This window comes from Schistocerca nitens, chromosome 8, assembly GCF_023898315.1.
Source record: "Schistocerca nitens isolate TAMUIC-IGC-003100 chromosome 8, iqSchNite1.1, whole genome shotgun sequence".
NCBI lineage: Eukaryota > Metazoa > Arthropoda > Insecta > Orthoptera > Acrididae > Schistocerca > Schistocerca nitens.
Window position 1 is genome coordinate 147,087,714 of NC_064621.1, and position 13,764 is coordinate 147,101,477.

Consider the following 13,764-nt stretch of genomic DNA (forward strand, 5'->3'; position numbering starts at 1 on the left):
TGCAAACTAAATTGAAGAAATTGGGGGAGATAATATCCCATACGGATCAAATTTTTAAAAACTCATACTTTTAACAAACAAATTAGAGCCGGCCGGTGTGGCCGTGCGGTTCTAGGCGCTTCAGTCTGGAAAGTTCTAGGGGACTGATGACCATAGATGTTAAGTCTCATAGTAAGCAGAGCCATTTGAACCATTTTGAACAAACAAATTAGAGAAGGAAAACAGGAATTGGTTTACATCAAATTGGCAGTCATGCTCGCAAGCAGGAAACCGTAAACGTTGATTCTATATAGAGGAAAACAGGCGTGTTTAGAGCGGTGTCGAGTGGTGGAGCGATGGAGCAGATCGTTGATCGGGATAGATGTGTCCTCGAAATACATTACCTCGTAAGTATTTGAGGTTGTAATGCCGCGTAATATGCACCTTGCGTTTGTTGGGACACGTTCCACATCTCTTGCCATTGATATTTTCCGTCACCCTTGATCTCACGTAACTTGTCTCTGTACGGCAATTTCGAATCGAGGACAGATCCTACAGATGTAGCTTGCTTCGGTAATACGTCAGCTTCCTCACTGTACTGGGTGCCAGCGTAGAAAAGGAACAACACGTGGATTACCTGCCCCCCTCCCCCCCCCCCTCCGTTTACGGTAACATATAATGATTGGTTGTTTTATTTCGCCTTCGGTGTTGAATACTTCAAATGACACTCTGAGAGCTCACATGATTACTGTGTTGAAAGAAAAAGTTGATGACACAAACTAGAGTGCTTGCAAAATTGTAATTCTGCATCCAGATCTACATGATTACTCTGCAATTCACGATCAAGTGCCTGGCAGAGGGATCCAGAGCCTCCTTCAAGCTAATGCTCTATCCTTTCATCATCGAACAGCGCGCGGGAAAAACGTACACTTAAATCTCGGATTTCTCTTACTTTTTGTGATGATCATTGCTCCCGACGTAGGTGGACGCCAACAAAAAATTTCACTCTTAGGAGAAATCCGGTGATTGAAATTTCATGAGAAGGTTCTACCGCGACGAGAAACCCCTTTGTTTTAATGATTGCCACTCCAATTCGTGTATCATATCCGTTTCACTCTCTCCGGTATTTCACTACAACACAAAACGACCTGCCCTTCTTTGAATTTCTGCGATGTCCTCCGTCAACCCTATCTGATGTGGATCCCACACGGCACAGCAGTACTCCAGAAGGGGGTTGACAAGCCTAGTGTAAGCAGTCTCTTTAGTAGACCTGTTGTGTTTTCTTTCTGTCAATAAATCGCATTCTTTGGTTTGCTTTCCTCACATAATTATCTATGTGAACGTTCCAACTTCAGTAATTCCTAATTGTAATCCATAGGTATTTAGATGAATTTAGAGCCTTTACATTTGACTGGTCATCGTGTAACCAAAATTTAGCGGATACCTTTTACTGTTCATGTGGATGATTTCTCTCTTTTCATTGTTTGGAGTCAACTGCCAGTTTCCACGTAATACTGATATCTTGTCGCCAGCGCAAAAAATTGAGCGCTTTCTACTACTCTGAAGGCTTTACTGATTTGAATTTGTAGACATAGAAAACAACGCTGCGATACTGACTGCTGGTGAACAACCTTGCATGCCAGTCAATGAGGCGAAACACGAATGTTCATGAACAATCAACGGTCTACATTTCTGATACACTGCGATGTCTTTAGAAAGTCAAGTAGGTGGTTGGGTGAAATGAGGGACTCAGAGGGCGCGAAGTCGGGGAATGAGTTCTTTTGTCGCATGTTCCTGTCTAGTCATCTCAGAACGCCCACGCACCGCCTGATCCCACGTCACGCTTCAGGCTGCTTTTCTCACGTTGCGTTGTAGATGAAATCATCGTTTGTGCTCATGTGGACTGTGGATCACTCCCACAGAAATCACAATGTCACACTATTCGCCTTCTATTCCACATTATCCTGTCACTGATCAAAAGATATAGCATCTATATTTCGCTCTGTCATCGTTAAACAGTAAGCACTCCCTCCCACCTCCTCCCGATTCTTCAACGATTCGAACTGTCAGATATAAAACATGTTGAAATTTGCTAAGTTCTCTCATTATTAGACACTGGATAAGTATATTCTGGGTAGACTGCCCTCCTTTTAAAGGAAGACAAGGTTTTCAGGCATGTAAATGTTCTTGGCATCCTATCTTCTGAACTATGCGTCGTAAAATGACATAATCCTGCAAGTGCATTCTTTGGTATATGAGGGTACTGTCTCCTAAAGGAGTTGCGAATAGAGCCAGTAGTAATGAAGTAATAAATTAAAACGTGATGCCTGACGCTGAATTTTTATTGCATGATCATCGAAACTGTAGCAAACGATAAAATTTTCCTTTTCTTTATTAAGTGGCCGTTGTCAGCGAAAAAATATTTCGAATACGCTTTAAATTATGTTTAAAGTTTGTTGAAAGTCGCCAAATGCTCTCTTTCTCAAATACTGGGTGAATGCAGTAAGGACAGTTTGCATGCCGTGAGTTACGCTTCTCAAGACATACACAGTTTCTGCCTTCAAAACCTTATTTAGTGCGTTAAACCTTGAACTTAAGGTTATATCAGTGAGTAGATTACGCCAGTATTTGAAATTTTTAAATTCAATCAGTGGTTACTTAAAATGCTAAAAATTTATTGTTGTTCGTGGCAACCGTTACACATGCAGGCTGCAAGAAACGTATTGATGTACGATGTGATGCAATCATTCAACTGTTATTCAAGCAGTACTGAGGATATTCAGTCCAGTTGTCAGTCGCGTGATTATTGCCACAACATATTTCGGGACAACATTATCCCATTTTCAAGCGCTTAAATTTTTTTATGCCATTGGGCCTCGTCCCGCCGGCCGGGGTGGCCGAGCGGTTCTAGGCGCTACAGTCTGGAACCGCGCGACCGCTACGGTCGCAGGTTCGAATCCTGCCTCGGGCTTGGATGTATGTGATGTCCTTAGGTTAGTTAGGTTTGAGTAGTTCTATGTTCTAGGAGACTGATGACCTCAGAAGTTAAGTCCCATAGTGCTCAGAGCCATTTGAAACATTTTTGAGCCTCGTCCCAACTTCAAAACAAGCTGCACACGTGCACTGTCAACTCAAACCATAAAACGTAACTCATAACCCAGTGCACCCACCGTTCCCGAGGTATAGTCGCAAACTCCAACCCACTGCCATCAGCTAACAACAATGATATTTACTTAAATCTCTAATGCTCGGCACCAACGATAGATACTACCGTCTGTCATAAAATCTTTGAGAAATGCCAGTCTGGTATTAGCCCATTCTAACTTAAAACTACCTCTACGCTGCAATCTGAACGTAAATAGCTTGCGTAAATCCTATGCCACTAGATACAATATGCCGGTCTTTTAAGTTAGAATGGGCTAGGATCAGTCGGGCATTTCTCAGAGCCTTTACGACAGACAGTAGTATCGCTGCTGCTGAGCATTAGGCTTTAAGTAAATATCATCGCTGCTAGGTGGTTGCAGTGGCTTTCAGTCTGCAGCTATTCTCGGGAACGGTGAATGCACCGGCTTGTGATGTTTGGCCGGCCGGAGTGGCCGAGCGATTCTAGGCGCTACAGTCTGGAACCGCGCGACTGCTACGGTCGCAGGTTCGAATCCTGCCTCGGGCATGGATGTGTGTGCTGTCCTTAGGTTAGTTAGGTTTAAGTAGTTCTAAGTTCTAGGGGACTGATGACCACAGCAGTTAAGTCCCATAGTGCTCAGAGCGTTTGTGATGTTTTACGTTATATGGTTTGAGTTGACAATCCACGTGTGCCGCTTGTTTCGTAGTTATAAACGAGTCCTAACGGCATAAAAAAATTTTAATCACTTTAAAATGTGATAATATTGTCCCGAAACATGTTGTGGCAATAATAACATGGTTCACAACTGGATTGAATATATTACTGATATACATTAGGATCGGACGTTTTTACTGGTAACAGTCTGTTACGGGTAACAATCTCGTCTTTTTATTTTTTCACATCTGTAACACGCACAATACCAATAGGATTACATAATGCCTGAGCGTCGCCTGTATTCCACAATTTTCGACGAACGTTTTTCGCATTGTAACTTTCAGCTCTGTCAAATTTCCTGACGTGGCTTATTAATCTAATGCTGAACATCCCGCATGAAACAGTAAGTAGCCATATAACTTGTCGCGACACACACGTCGACGCGCACGAATTTCAAACGGCTGAAAAGTTGTTACTTTTGTTTTTCCTTCCAGTTACCCTAATCGTGTATGACGCTAGAGTTGCTCGCATTTAACGTTAGTGCGGCCACTCTGATCGATGCTACCGTGCCCTCATTAGCAACGCACTCAGATAACGACATACTTGGCTAACGACGAGACAGTGTAAGATAAACTCTCTGGTGTAATGACACACGCTTTGGTTAACGACTATGGATTTTGTGGACGTTTGTCCGACCTAACAACCCGGAATTTTGTGCTCCCAGTAAGCCACGCGCGGTTAAACTTTCCTATCGTAAGAATTTTTTTTTATATATTCCTCCTTATCCTCCCAAAACTACGTCCCTGGCTCAACCAATGCATCCCCCAACAACTGAACATAAAAAGAAAAAATTACACTATAGCGCTTTTCACCACGTTCACTGTTGGCATGTAAAATCGCAGCACTATGACATGCAAGAAACGAATTTATTAGGTTTTACCATTTATATGTTTTTTCAGCTACTTTGTGCTGTCTATGCTGTTACTCAAGCTGTTTAATAATTAGATGCAAAATACTACGTTACAACAAAGACAATCCGAAACATTATCATCGCCTGTTTAACAGTGTTTAAGGCCTTTGGAATTCTACATCTACATCCATACTCCGCAAGCCACCTGACGGTGTGTGGCGGAGGGTACGTTGAGTACCTCTATCGGTTCTCCCTTCTATTCCAGTCTCGTATTGTACGTGGAAAGAAAGATTGTCGGTATGCCTCTGTGCGGGCTCTAATATCTTGGATTTTATCCTCATGGTCTCTTCGCGAGATATACCAGGTGATCAAAAAGTCAGTATAAATTTGAAAACCTAATAAACCAGGGGTTTTATTAGAACCAAAATGCAGGGTGGTGCTCCACCCCATATTGCTAGACGCGTGAAAGATCTCTTGCGCTCGTCGTTTGGTGATGATCGTGTGCTCAGCTGCCACTTTCGTCATGCTTGGCCTCCCAGGCCCCCAGACCTCAGTCTGTGCGATTATTGGCTTTGGGGCTACCTGAAGTCGCAAGTGTATCGTGATCGACCGACATCTCTAGGGATGCTGAAAGACAACATCCGACGCCAATGCCTCACCATAACTCCGGACATGCTTTACAGTGCTGTTCACAACATTATTCCTCGACTACAGCTATTGTTGAGGAATGATGGTGGACATATTGAGCATTTCCTGTAAAGAACTTTATCTTTGCTCTGTCTTACTTTGTTATGCTAATTATTGCTATTCTGATCAGATGAAGCGTCATCTGTCGGACATTTTTTGAACTTTTAGTTCTAATAAAACCCCATGTCATTCCAAGCATGTGTGTTAATTTGTACCTCTCTATCTACATTATTCCGTGATTTATTCAGTTTTCAAATTTATACTGACTTTTTGATCACCCGGTACGTAGGAGGGAGCAATATACTGCTTGACTCCTCGGTGAAGGTGTGTTCTCGAAACTTCAACAAAAGCCCGTAGCGTCTCTCTTGCAGAGTCTTACACTGGAGTTTATCTGTCATTTCCGTAACGCTTTCGCGATTACTAAATGATCCTGTAACGAAGCGCGCTGCTCTCCGTTGGATCTTCTCTATCTCTTCTATCAACCCTGTCTGCTATGGATCCCACACTGGTGAGCAGTATTCAAGCAGTGGGTGAGCAAGTGTACTGTAACCTACTTCCTTTGTATTCGGACTGCATTTCCTTAGGATTCTTCCAATGAATCTCAGTCCGGCATCTGCTTTACCGACGATTAATTTTATATGATCATTCCATTTTAAATCACTCCTAATGCGTACTCCCAGATAATTTATGGAATTAACTGCTTCGAGTTGCTGACCTGCTATATTATAGCTAAATGATAAAGGACCTTTCTTTCTATGTATTCGCAGCACATTACTCTTGTCTACATTGAAATTCAATTGCCATTCCCTGCACCATGCGTCAATTCGTTGCAGATCCTCCTGCATTTCAGTACAATTTTCCATTGTTACAACCTTTCGATATGCTACAGCATCATCCGCAAAAAGCCTCAGTGAACTTCCGATGTTATCCACAAGTTCATTTATATGTACTGTGAATAGCAACGGTCCTACGACACTCCCCAGCGGCACACCTGAAATCACTCTTACTTCAGAAGACTTCTCTCCATTGAGAATGACATGCTGCGTTCTGTTATCTAGGAAGTCTTCAATCCAATCACACAATTGGTCTGATAGTTCATATGCTCTTACTTTATTCATTAAACGACTGTGGGGAACTGTATCAGACGCCTTGCGGAAGTCAAGAAACACGGCATCTACCTGTGAACCCGTGTCTATGGTCCTCTGAGTCTCGTGGACGAATAGCGCGAGCTGGGTTTCACACGATCGTGTTTTTCGAAACCCATGCTGATTCCTACACAGTAGATTTCTAGTGTCCATAAAAGTCATTATACTCGAACATAATACGTGTTCCAAAATTCTACAACTGATCAACGTTAGAGATATAGGTCCATAGTTTTGCACATCTGTTAGACGTCTCTTCTTGAAAACGGGGATGACCTGTGCCGTTTTCCAATGCTTTGGAACGCTACGCTCTTCTAGAGACCTACAGTACACCACTGCAAGAAGGGGGGGGGGGGGGGGCAAGTTCCTTCGGGTACTCTGTGCAAAATCGAACTGGTATCCCATCAGGTCCAGCGGCCTTTCCTCTTTTGAGGGAGAAGCCTATATGCTTTCCGTACTGCCTCTTGCGACCACAGAGGCGCCAGGTGCCATTCACTCTCTCGGCGTGCAGTTGTGATAATGTTTAGATTCATTAGTGTGATGAAAGTGCCCTGGATGCTTCTGGACACGACCTGTTGTCTTGGTGAGTGTCTCTGAAACGGCCCGCCTGTGTTGCAGGGCAGTTCCTGCTGAGCCAGCAGCGGCCGGCCGAGGCGGCTGCGGCGCTGACGCGGGCGGCCTCGCTGTCCCCAGAGGCGCTGGCCTACGAGGACGCCATGAACGCCGCCGCCAGCCTCAGACTCGCCGGCGATCTGCGAGCCGCCGAGACCTTCTACCGCATGGCGGTCTCCATGAAGCCTACGGTAGGTACCAACCGCGAGAGCCACGAAACATTGCGAGCAATCGGACAGAGGAGGTGTCGCAAACCTGTAGCGTCATAATTGTACACACTACTAGCGGATCAACGTATTCACATGCGAGGGTCACTCCAAAAGAAATGCACACTATTTTTGTAAAAATACAGTTTTCATTCTGCATGTGTGAAAGTCAAACAGTGTGTAGATACAACCTTCCCGCTTGTTTTCATACTTAGTTCAACTTGTTCCCGTGAGTGGCCCCGTCACAGCATGTCTTCAAGATGGCTGCTACACTTGACGTTCGTCAGAAGCAATATGCTGTCATAGAATTCCTGTGCTGTGAAAACATCCACAAGAGGTTGGAAAAGGTGTATGGAGATGCTGCTGACGATCGCAGTACAGTTAATCAGTAGGCAAGCAGGTTACGTGATGAAAGCGGGTACGGCAATATTGAGGATTGTCCTCGCAGCGGCAGGCCTCCTACTGCACACACTCCTGACAATGTGCAGAGAGTTAACGAATCAAATGGTTCAAATGGCTCTGAGCACTATGGGACTTAACATCTGTGGTCATAAGTCCACTAGACCTTAGAACTACTTAAACCTAACTAACCTAAGGACATCACAAACATCCATGCCCGAGGCAGGATTCGAACCTGCGACCGTAGCGGTCTTGCGGTTCCAGACTGTAGCGCCTTTAACCGCACGGCCACTTCGGCCGGCACGAATGTTTAGACTGGAGAAAATTAGCGCGCGAAAGTTTCCGATCATCTTTAGCTGTTAAGAATTTTTCTTGCTTAATGATGGCTTTTGCTGGTAAAAGCGTGTTATTAGCAAGTTTTCTTTTGTGAATAAAGCATAACCCGTCGCCTACGGGACCTGAAGCATCGTCGGAAAGTAAAACAGATCGCATTATCAGAGTAACTTTCATTGACGTGTAACATCACAGTACAGCACGGTGCAACTTTAATTTTCAACAGGAAATACTGTCTGAAATGTTGTTCCGTATTAAAACAGTAACAAAAAGAAAATAAAACCTCGACACACTAAAAAATCTTACACTATAAAGATGCACAGTAGTTCCTGTACTGTAAAACGCGTCTCTATCCCACGGTAAGATATCGTTAATGTGTGTGAAAGTTTAACAAGAGTACACACCTTATTACCTTACTGTATTGACACAGGACTGATTCATTTTGTGCAGCAAGCTTGCAGGGAGCAATCTGTAGGTTACATCAGACCCATGAATGTTATACACTTGATCAGAAACAGCTTAAGCTCTGTAACGAAGTTTTCAAAATTCGGAACAAATTCATTGGCAGATGTTTCGCCAGCAGACAGCTTCTGCTGGAATTAATTAAATTTCGAATGCCGTGTCGTTTTTCTACCGATGCAGCCAGTTATGACTGGCTGTAAACTTTTTGTTTTAATTGTTTTCATCTAATTTTTCATATAAAATCACTGCTTTTTCTTTCATGGTCGGTGCAGACAAAGATGCTCGTTTTCTTCCGTCCTGCTCAAGCTATACCATAAAGCGTTGTTTAGAATTTCACTTTTATGGTTCTTCAAAGGCTAGCGTATTTTCAGTTCGTTCTCATCATCAGTCACCATTGTGTGGCTTCAAAGAGTATTCCTAATTTTTCTCTAGTTTTTTAAAAGTAGTTTCGCCAACCCCTACCTAAGAGTTGTTCCGCCGACCCCTACCTCATTTCTACTGTTTTGAAAGCTCGCCGTTGTGTAACCTCTGCCGGCCGCTGTGGTCGAGCGGTTCTAGGCGCTTCAGTCCGGAACCGTGCTGCTGCTACGGTCGCAGGTTCGAATCCTGCCTCGGTCATGGATGTGGGTGATGTCCTTAGGTTAGATAGGTTTAAGTAGTTCTAAGTCTAGGGGACTGATGACTGTTAAGTCCCATAGTGCTTAGTGCCATTTGAACCATCTAACCTCTCAAGTACGTTCAGTTTCTCCGCTAAAGACAGCGTCACATGTTTACGTTTAATTGATGCGATAATTTATTTTTACGTATCTTAATATGCAATAAGAGCACTCTCACTAATTTGTGAGACATGTGTGTTCACAATAACACTTATTGATAGAGTTAGAATCAAGTCATTCCATACCAAAATTGATCGAACTACTGCATTCATCTTCGTCAACTGCCTACTGATCCATATTCCAGTCCAAATAAACACCGTAAATGTGATAGAAGGACTAAGCGTGAAGTCGAGCCAACTGAGGTCGGATCAACGGCCTCTACTGTATGTTGCGCTTGAGTTCTTGTCTTTTATTTTCTGGAGAATGTATCCCAGGAAAATTGGCCCGAAAAAAGGCCGCGCTGCTCAGTAAATATGCACAAGCTGGACATAATTTTAACTAATGTTTGGCGTCTCAGGTAAGAGCTATATTAGTAAGTGACTGTTTCTGGGTTGTGATAAACTTTTGTGATCGAAAAACCACGAACACTTTAGACGTTTTTCAGTTTTTCCCTTATCACTGAAAAAGATGCATTGTGGACCATTTCCAAATACTGAAATGAAAGAGTGTAAAATTTCTCGTAAAATGACCTACTTAAAAGATAACTGCAACTGACTTAGTCGTACTTCCTACTAACGCGCGCCCAGCAGCCGTCCTCGTCTCCAGGATACTGAACAGTTCCACGTAACGCCGCTGTTCCAGTGGTCCGTGGTGCCCCCATAAACCGATAATATAAGTTGAAACGTTTACCTTCCTCAGTTTATATATAATGTTATTTTTATGTCTGTTTGCTGAACACTTGGTCCATGGTTTACTACCTGTACAAATGCTTTTGTTAATAATTTTATATAGAGTTTTACAAAGTTTAATACGTAATTGCTTCTCAACTGCTGCAGTCTTTATTACAATCTGTATGTACACTAGCGCTCCCGCTTCGAATATAGGCGCGTTCAACGCCGTTCATGTCACCAGTACGTTGGTTGACTTTCGTCGCACATGCTATGTACGATTTGTGATTTGACAGGTCACTGTTTGCTACTTGACGCACGTATCATATATTTCTATGTCGCTCTGTTTTATTGATTCTGTAGCAAAGTATGTTGTGTCTCTCAAGCTTCACTATTTTACATTTTTCTTAAAAACCTTTTTTACTTTTGCTGTTTAATCTTTGTACATCTGTGACTCTTCAGGCTTTCCCGGCGGATATGTTGTAAATAGTCTTCACGGGTGTGCCGCCGGATGACGTTGTGCAAATCGCACAATATTTCCTCGGAGTAACTGTCCGACATCATCAGGTGGTTGAACCTCGCTGGTGGCTAGGTACGACTGACAAGATCCGCATGTCGACGCCGCTGTATATAGAGCACGCGCGTGAAGATTGCGCAGGCGCGGGAACCACGCATGCGCAAAAATTTGCAGATAGATGGCGCCAGACGCAAACGCCCTCTGCCGGGAAACGCAGAGCGGCCGTTCTGCGCGTGCGATGACGCTGTGTTTACTAACATGTTGCCAAAATTATGACTTGTCTCTTATCGAAAGCTCTTTGCTTTCTCGTCGTGATTTAACAGCAGCCAATGCAGGGTTCCAGGCTGTACTCAATTGAAATCCCGCATCCCTGTTGATAAGGTTATCAGCTGTACGGATATGTATTGCTTCCTTAATGACGCAACCCAGAAAGAGGATGCTGGGGATAAAACTTCCGTCTTTTCATAAATCATGTGATGTCCTGTGTTCAGACAGTGTTCTGCAATTGCCGACTTCTCCGGTTGGCGTAGGCGTGTTTGACGCTGATGTTCATCGCAACGTTCTTGTACTGTACGACATGTCTGACCTATGTATGCCGCCCCACACTGACAAGGAATCTTGTACACACCACGTTTCTTCAGACCGAGATCATCCTTAACCGAACCTAACAGGTTCCTCAGTTTTGCAGATGGTCGGAAAACACACTTGGTGTCATATCTTTCGAGGATTCTTCCGATTCTTGACGACATGGCACCAAAGTACGGCAAGAAGGCCAAGGTGGTGGGTGTCTTCGTATCTTCATTCTGCTCCATAGATTGAACTCGCTTGGGCCTGAATGGATTGCGTATCTGTCTCTCAGAATAACCGTTTTGACGGAAGACTGTCTTCAAATGTCGTATCTCACTCGGCAGGCTTTCCGAGTCAGATACCAAACGCGCTGTATGAACTAGCGTACGTAGTGCACCGCCGCATTGTGCTGGATGGTGGCAGCTTGTGGCCTGCAAATATAGATCTGTATGCGTTGGCTTGCGGTACACGCTGTGTCCCAAGGTTCCATCTGCTTCGTACCAAAACATCAAGAAAAGGTAAAGTGACATCTTTTTTCACTTCCATAGTGAAGTTAATATTCGGATGGAGCGAATTTAAATCTTGAAGAAACGTAGGTAGAGTATCCAGTCCGTGTGGCCACACCATAAACGTATCGTCAACATACCGCAGAAAACAAGAGGGTTTGAGAGTGGCTGACTGTAGTGCTTTATCTTCAGAGTCCTCCATAAAATAATTGGCCACCACAGGAGAAAGAGGGCTCCCCATGGCGACAACGTCCACTTGTTCAAAATATTGGTCTTGAAATAAGAAGTATGTTGAAGTAAGCACATGTTTAAATAGTGCCACTATGTCCTCCTCAAACTTGTTACTAATGAGCTCTAAAGAGTCCTGCAAGGGCACCTTTGTAAATAAAGACGCAACATCGAAATTTACTAAGAGGTCCGATGATTGCAGTCTAAGAGTTTTCAAGCGACCTATGAAATCCTCAGAGTTGCGAATATGATGGTCGCACTTGCCTACGAGAGGTCCCAATAGTGACGTCAGATATTTGGCAACAAAATAAGTAGGTGCTCCAATGTTGCTCACGATAGGGCGCAGAGGCACCCCATTCTTATGGATCTTGGGTAGGCCATAGAGTCTAGGAGGAACTGCAGCTTGCTGACGTAAACCCTTAGCGACTTGCGCTGGGATCGAGCTCTTCCTGATGAGTTCCCAAGTCTTCCTCTGGATCCTACCCGTCGGATCACTTTTCAATTTACTGTATGCAGGATCGTCGAGCAGTTCGTGCATCTTGCTGTTATATTTTGTACGTGAGAGGAGAACAGTAGCGTTTCCTTTGTCAGCAGGTAAGATAACGATGTCTTGGTCTCTTCTCAGAGCTTGTAGTGCAGTTCTGTCAGCTGCGGTAATGTTAAAGCTGGTCTTCTTAGGTGGCGCCCGTGTCAGGGTGCGGCATGAATCACGGCTAATCTCTTCGGCAGCTTCCTTAGGAAGTTTCAAAACAGCCTCTTCTATTCCACTAATCACATCTCGGATAGGAATGGTCCCAGGTGTAGGAGCAAAATTCAGACCTCTCTCTAGCACCGAAATTGCAGCGTCGTCCAGCGTCTTTTCCGTGAGATTAAACACGGTGCGCCTTCTTGGCATGTTTTCTTGCGTTCGGGCTTTCGAGTCGATCGTATTTTGCCATTTGACGAACCTTGGCTTGCTGTTCAGTCCAATCAGCTAGCGCCCAAGTGGCGCTATCTACCCAGCTCCAGGATACCGCTGCAAGGTTCGCTGAGATTTTCAGATGGAGTGATAGTAATCGTCTGGACACCAAGCACAATTCCTGACGTGTATAGCGTACCCTTTCTCTCACAAGTGCTGCACTCGCCCGTCGTTCGATTCTTTGAACATCTGCTTTTGACACACTTGCGTTATAAATGTGTTCTTTGCAAATCCTTTGTAGGACACTAGCCTCCGATTCTTACTCTGACGTTGGCTTACTATTGATTTGAGCCTATTTCATTTTTGAAGACGATAGCTTAAATTGTTGAAACCGGTAAAGCAAACCAAATAAAGGTATTCTTGTGCATCTGACGACTGGCTTTATATTCCTGATGAGTATGTTACTGGCGAGTGCCCAAAGTTGGCCCAAAATAAGATAACATAGGAGATAACATAGTGAAAGTGAGCAGCGAAAACAAGCCTTCACTTTTCAGTGCAGGAGACAGGCTCTGCATGTCGCTGGAAAAGAGGCATCAAAGGGAGCACCTAGCACTCTACAAAAAACTGCTATTTAACGACCACTCGACTCGCTGAAACGGCTACATCAAAGTAATTTTAATGGAAGCAAAGATTTTTTATTCTTATTTTTATTTTTTTCATCATCAGTATTCTGATTAATGCGATGTGGCCGGCCACGAACTCCTCTCTTGCGCCAACCTCTTCATCTCAGAGCAGCACTTGCGCCCTATGTCCTCAACTATTTGTTGGATGTATCTCTCTGACTTTTCCTGCAGTTTTTACCCTCGACAGCTGGCTTTAGTACCATGGAAGTTATTCCCTGATGCGTTAACACATGTCCCCTCATCCTGCCATTGTCGTCAGTGTTTCTCGTATGTTCCTTCCTTCGTCCATTATGCGAGAAACCCCTCATCTAATCAATCGATCTAATTTTCAACATCATTTTATTGCGCACCATCTCAAAAGCTTAGGTTTTCCC

At 43.9% G+C, this 13,764-nt stretch overlaps 1 protein-coding gene across 1 annotated transcript in view; it reads left to right on the plus strand.

Annotated features, from left to right (window-relative positions):
* The window catches only part of LOC126199455 (protein O-mannosyl-transferase TMTC2-like), a 1,057,651-nt gene that overhangs the window by 1,023,153 nt on the left and 20,734 nt on the right, over positions 1-13,764 (plus strand). Inside the window, exon 15 of the mRNA XM_049936376.1 lies at positions 7,115-7,299. Within this exon, the coding sequence (XP_049792333.1) occupies positions 7,115-7,299 (185 nt within the window). The remainder of the gene's footprint in view (positions 1-7,114; positions 7,300-13,764) is intronic.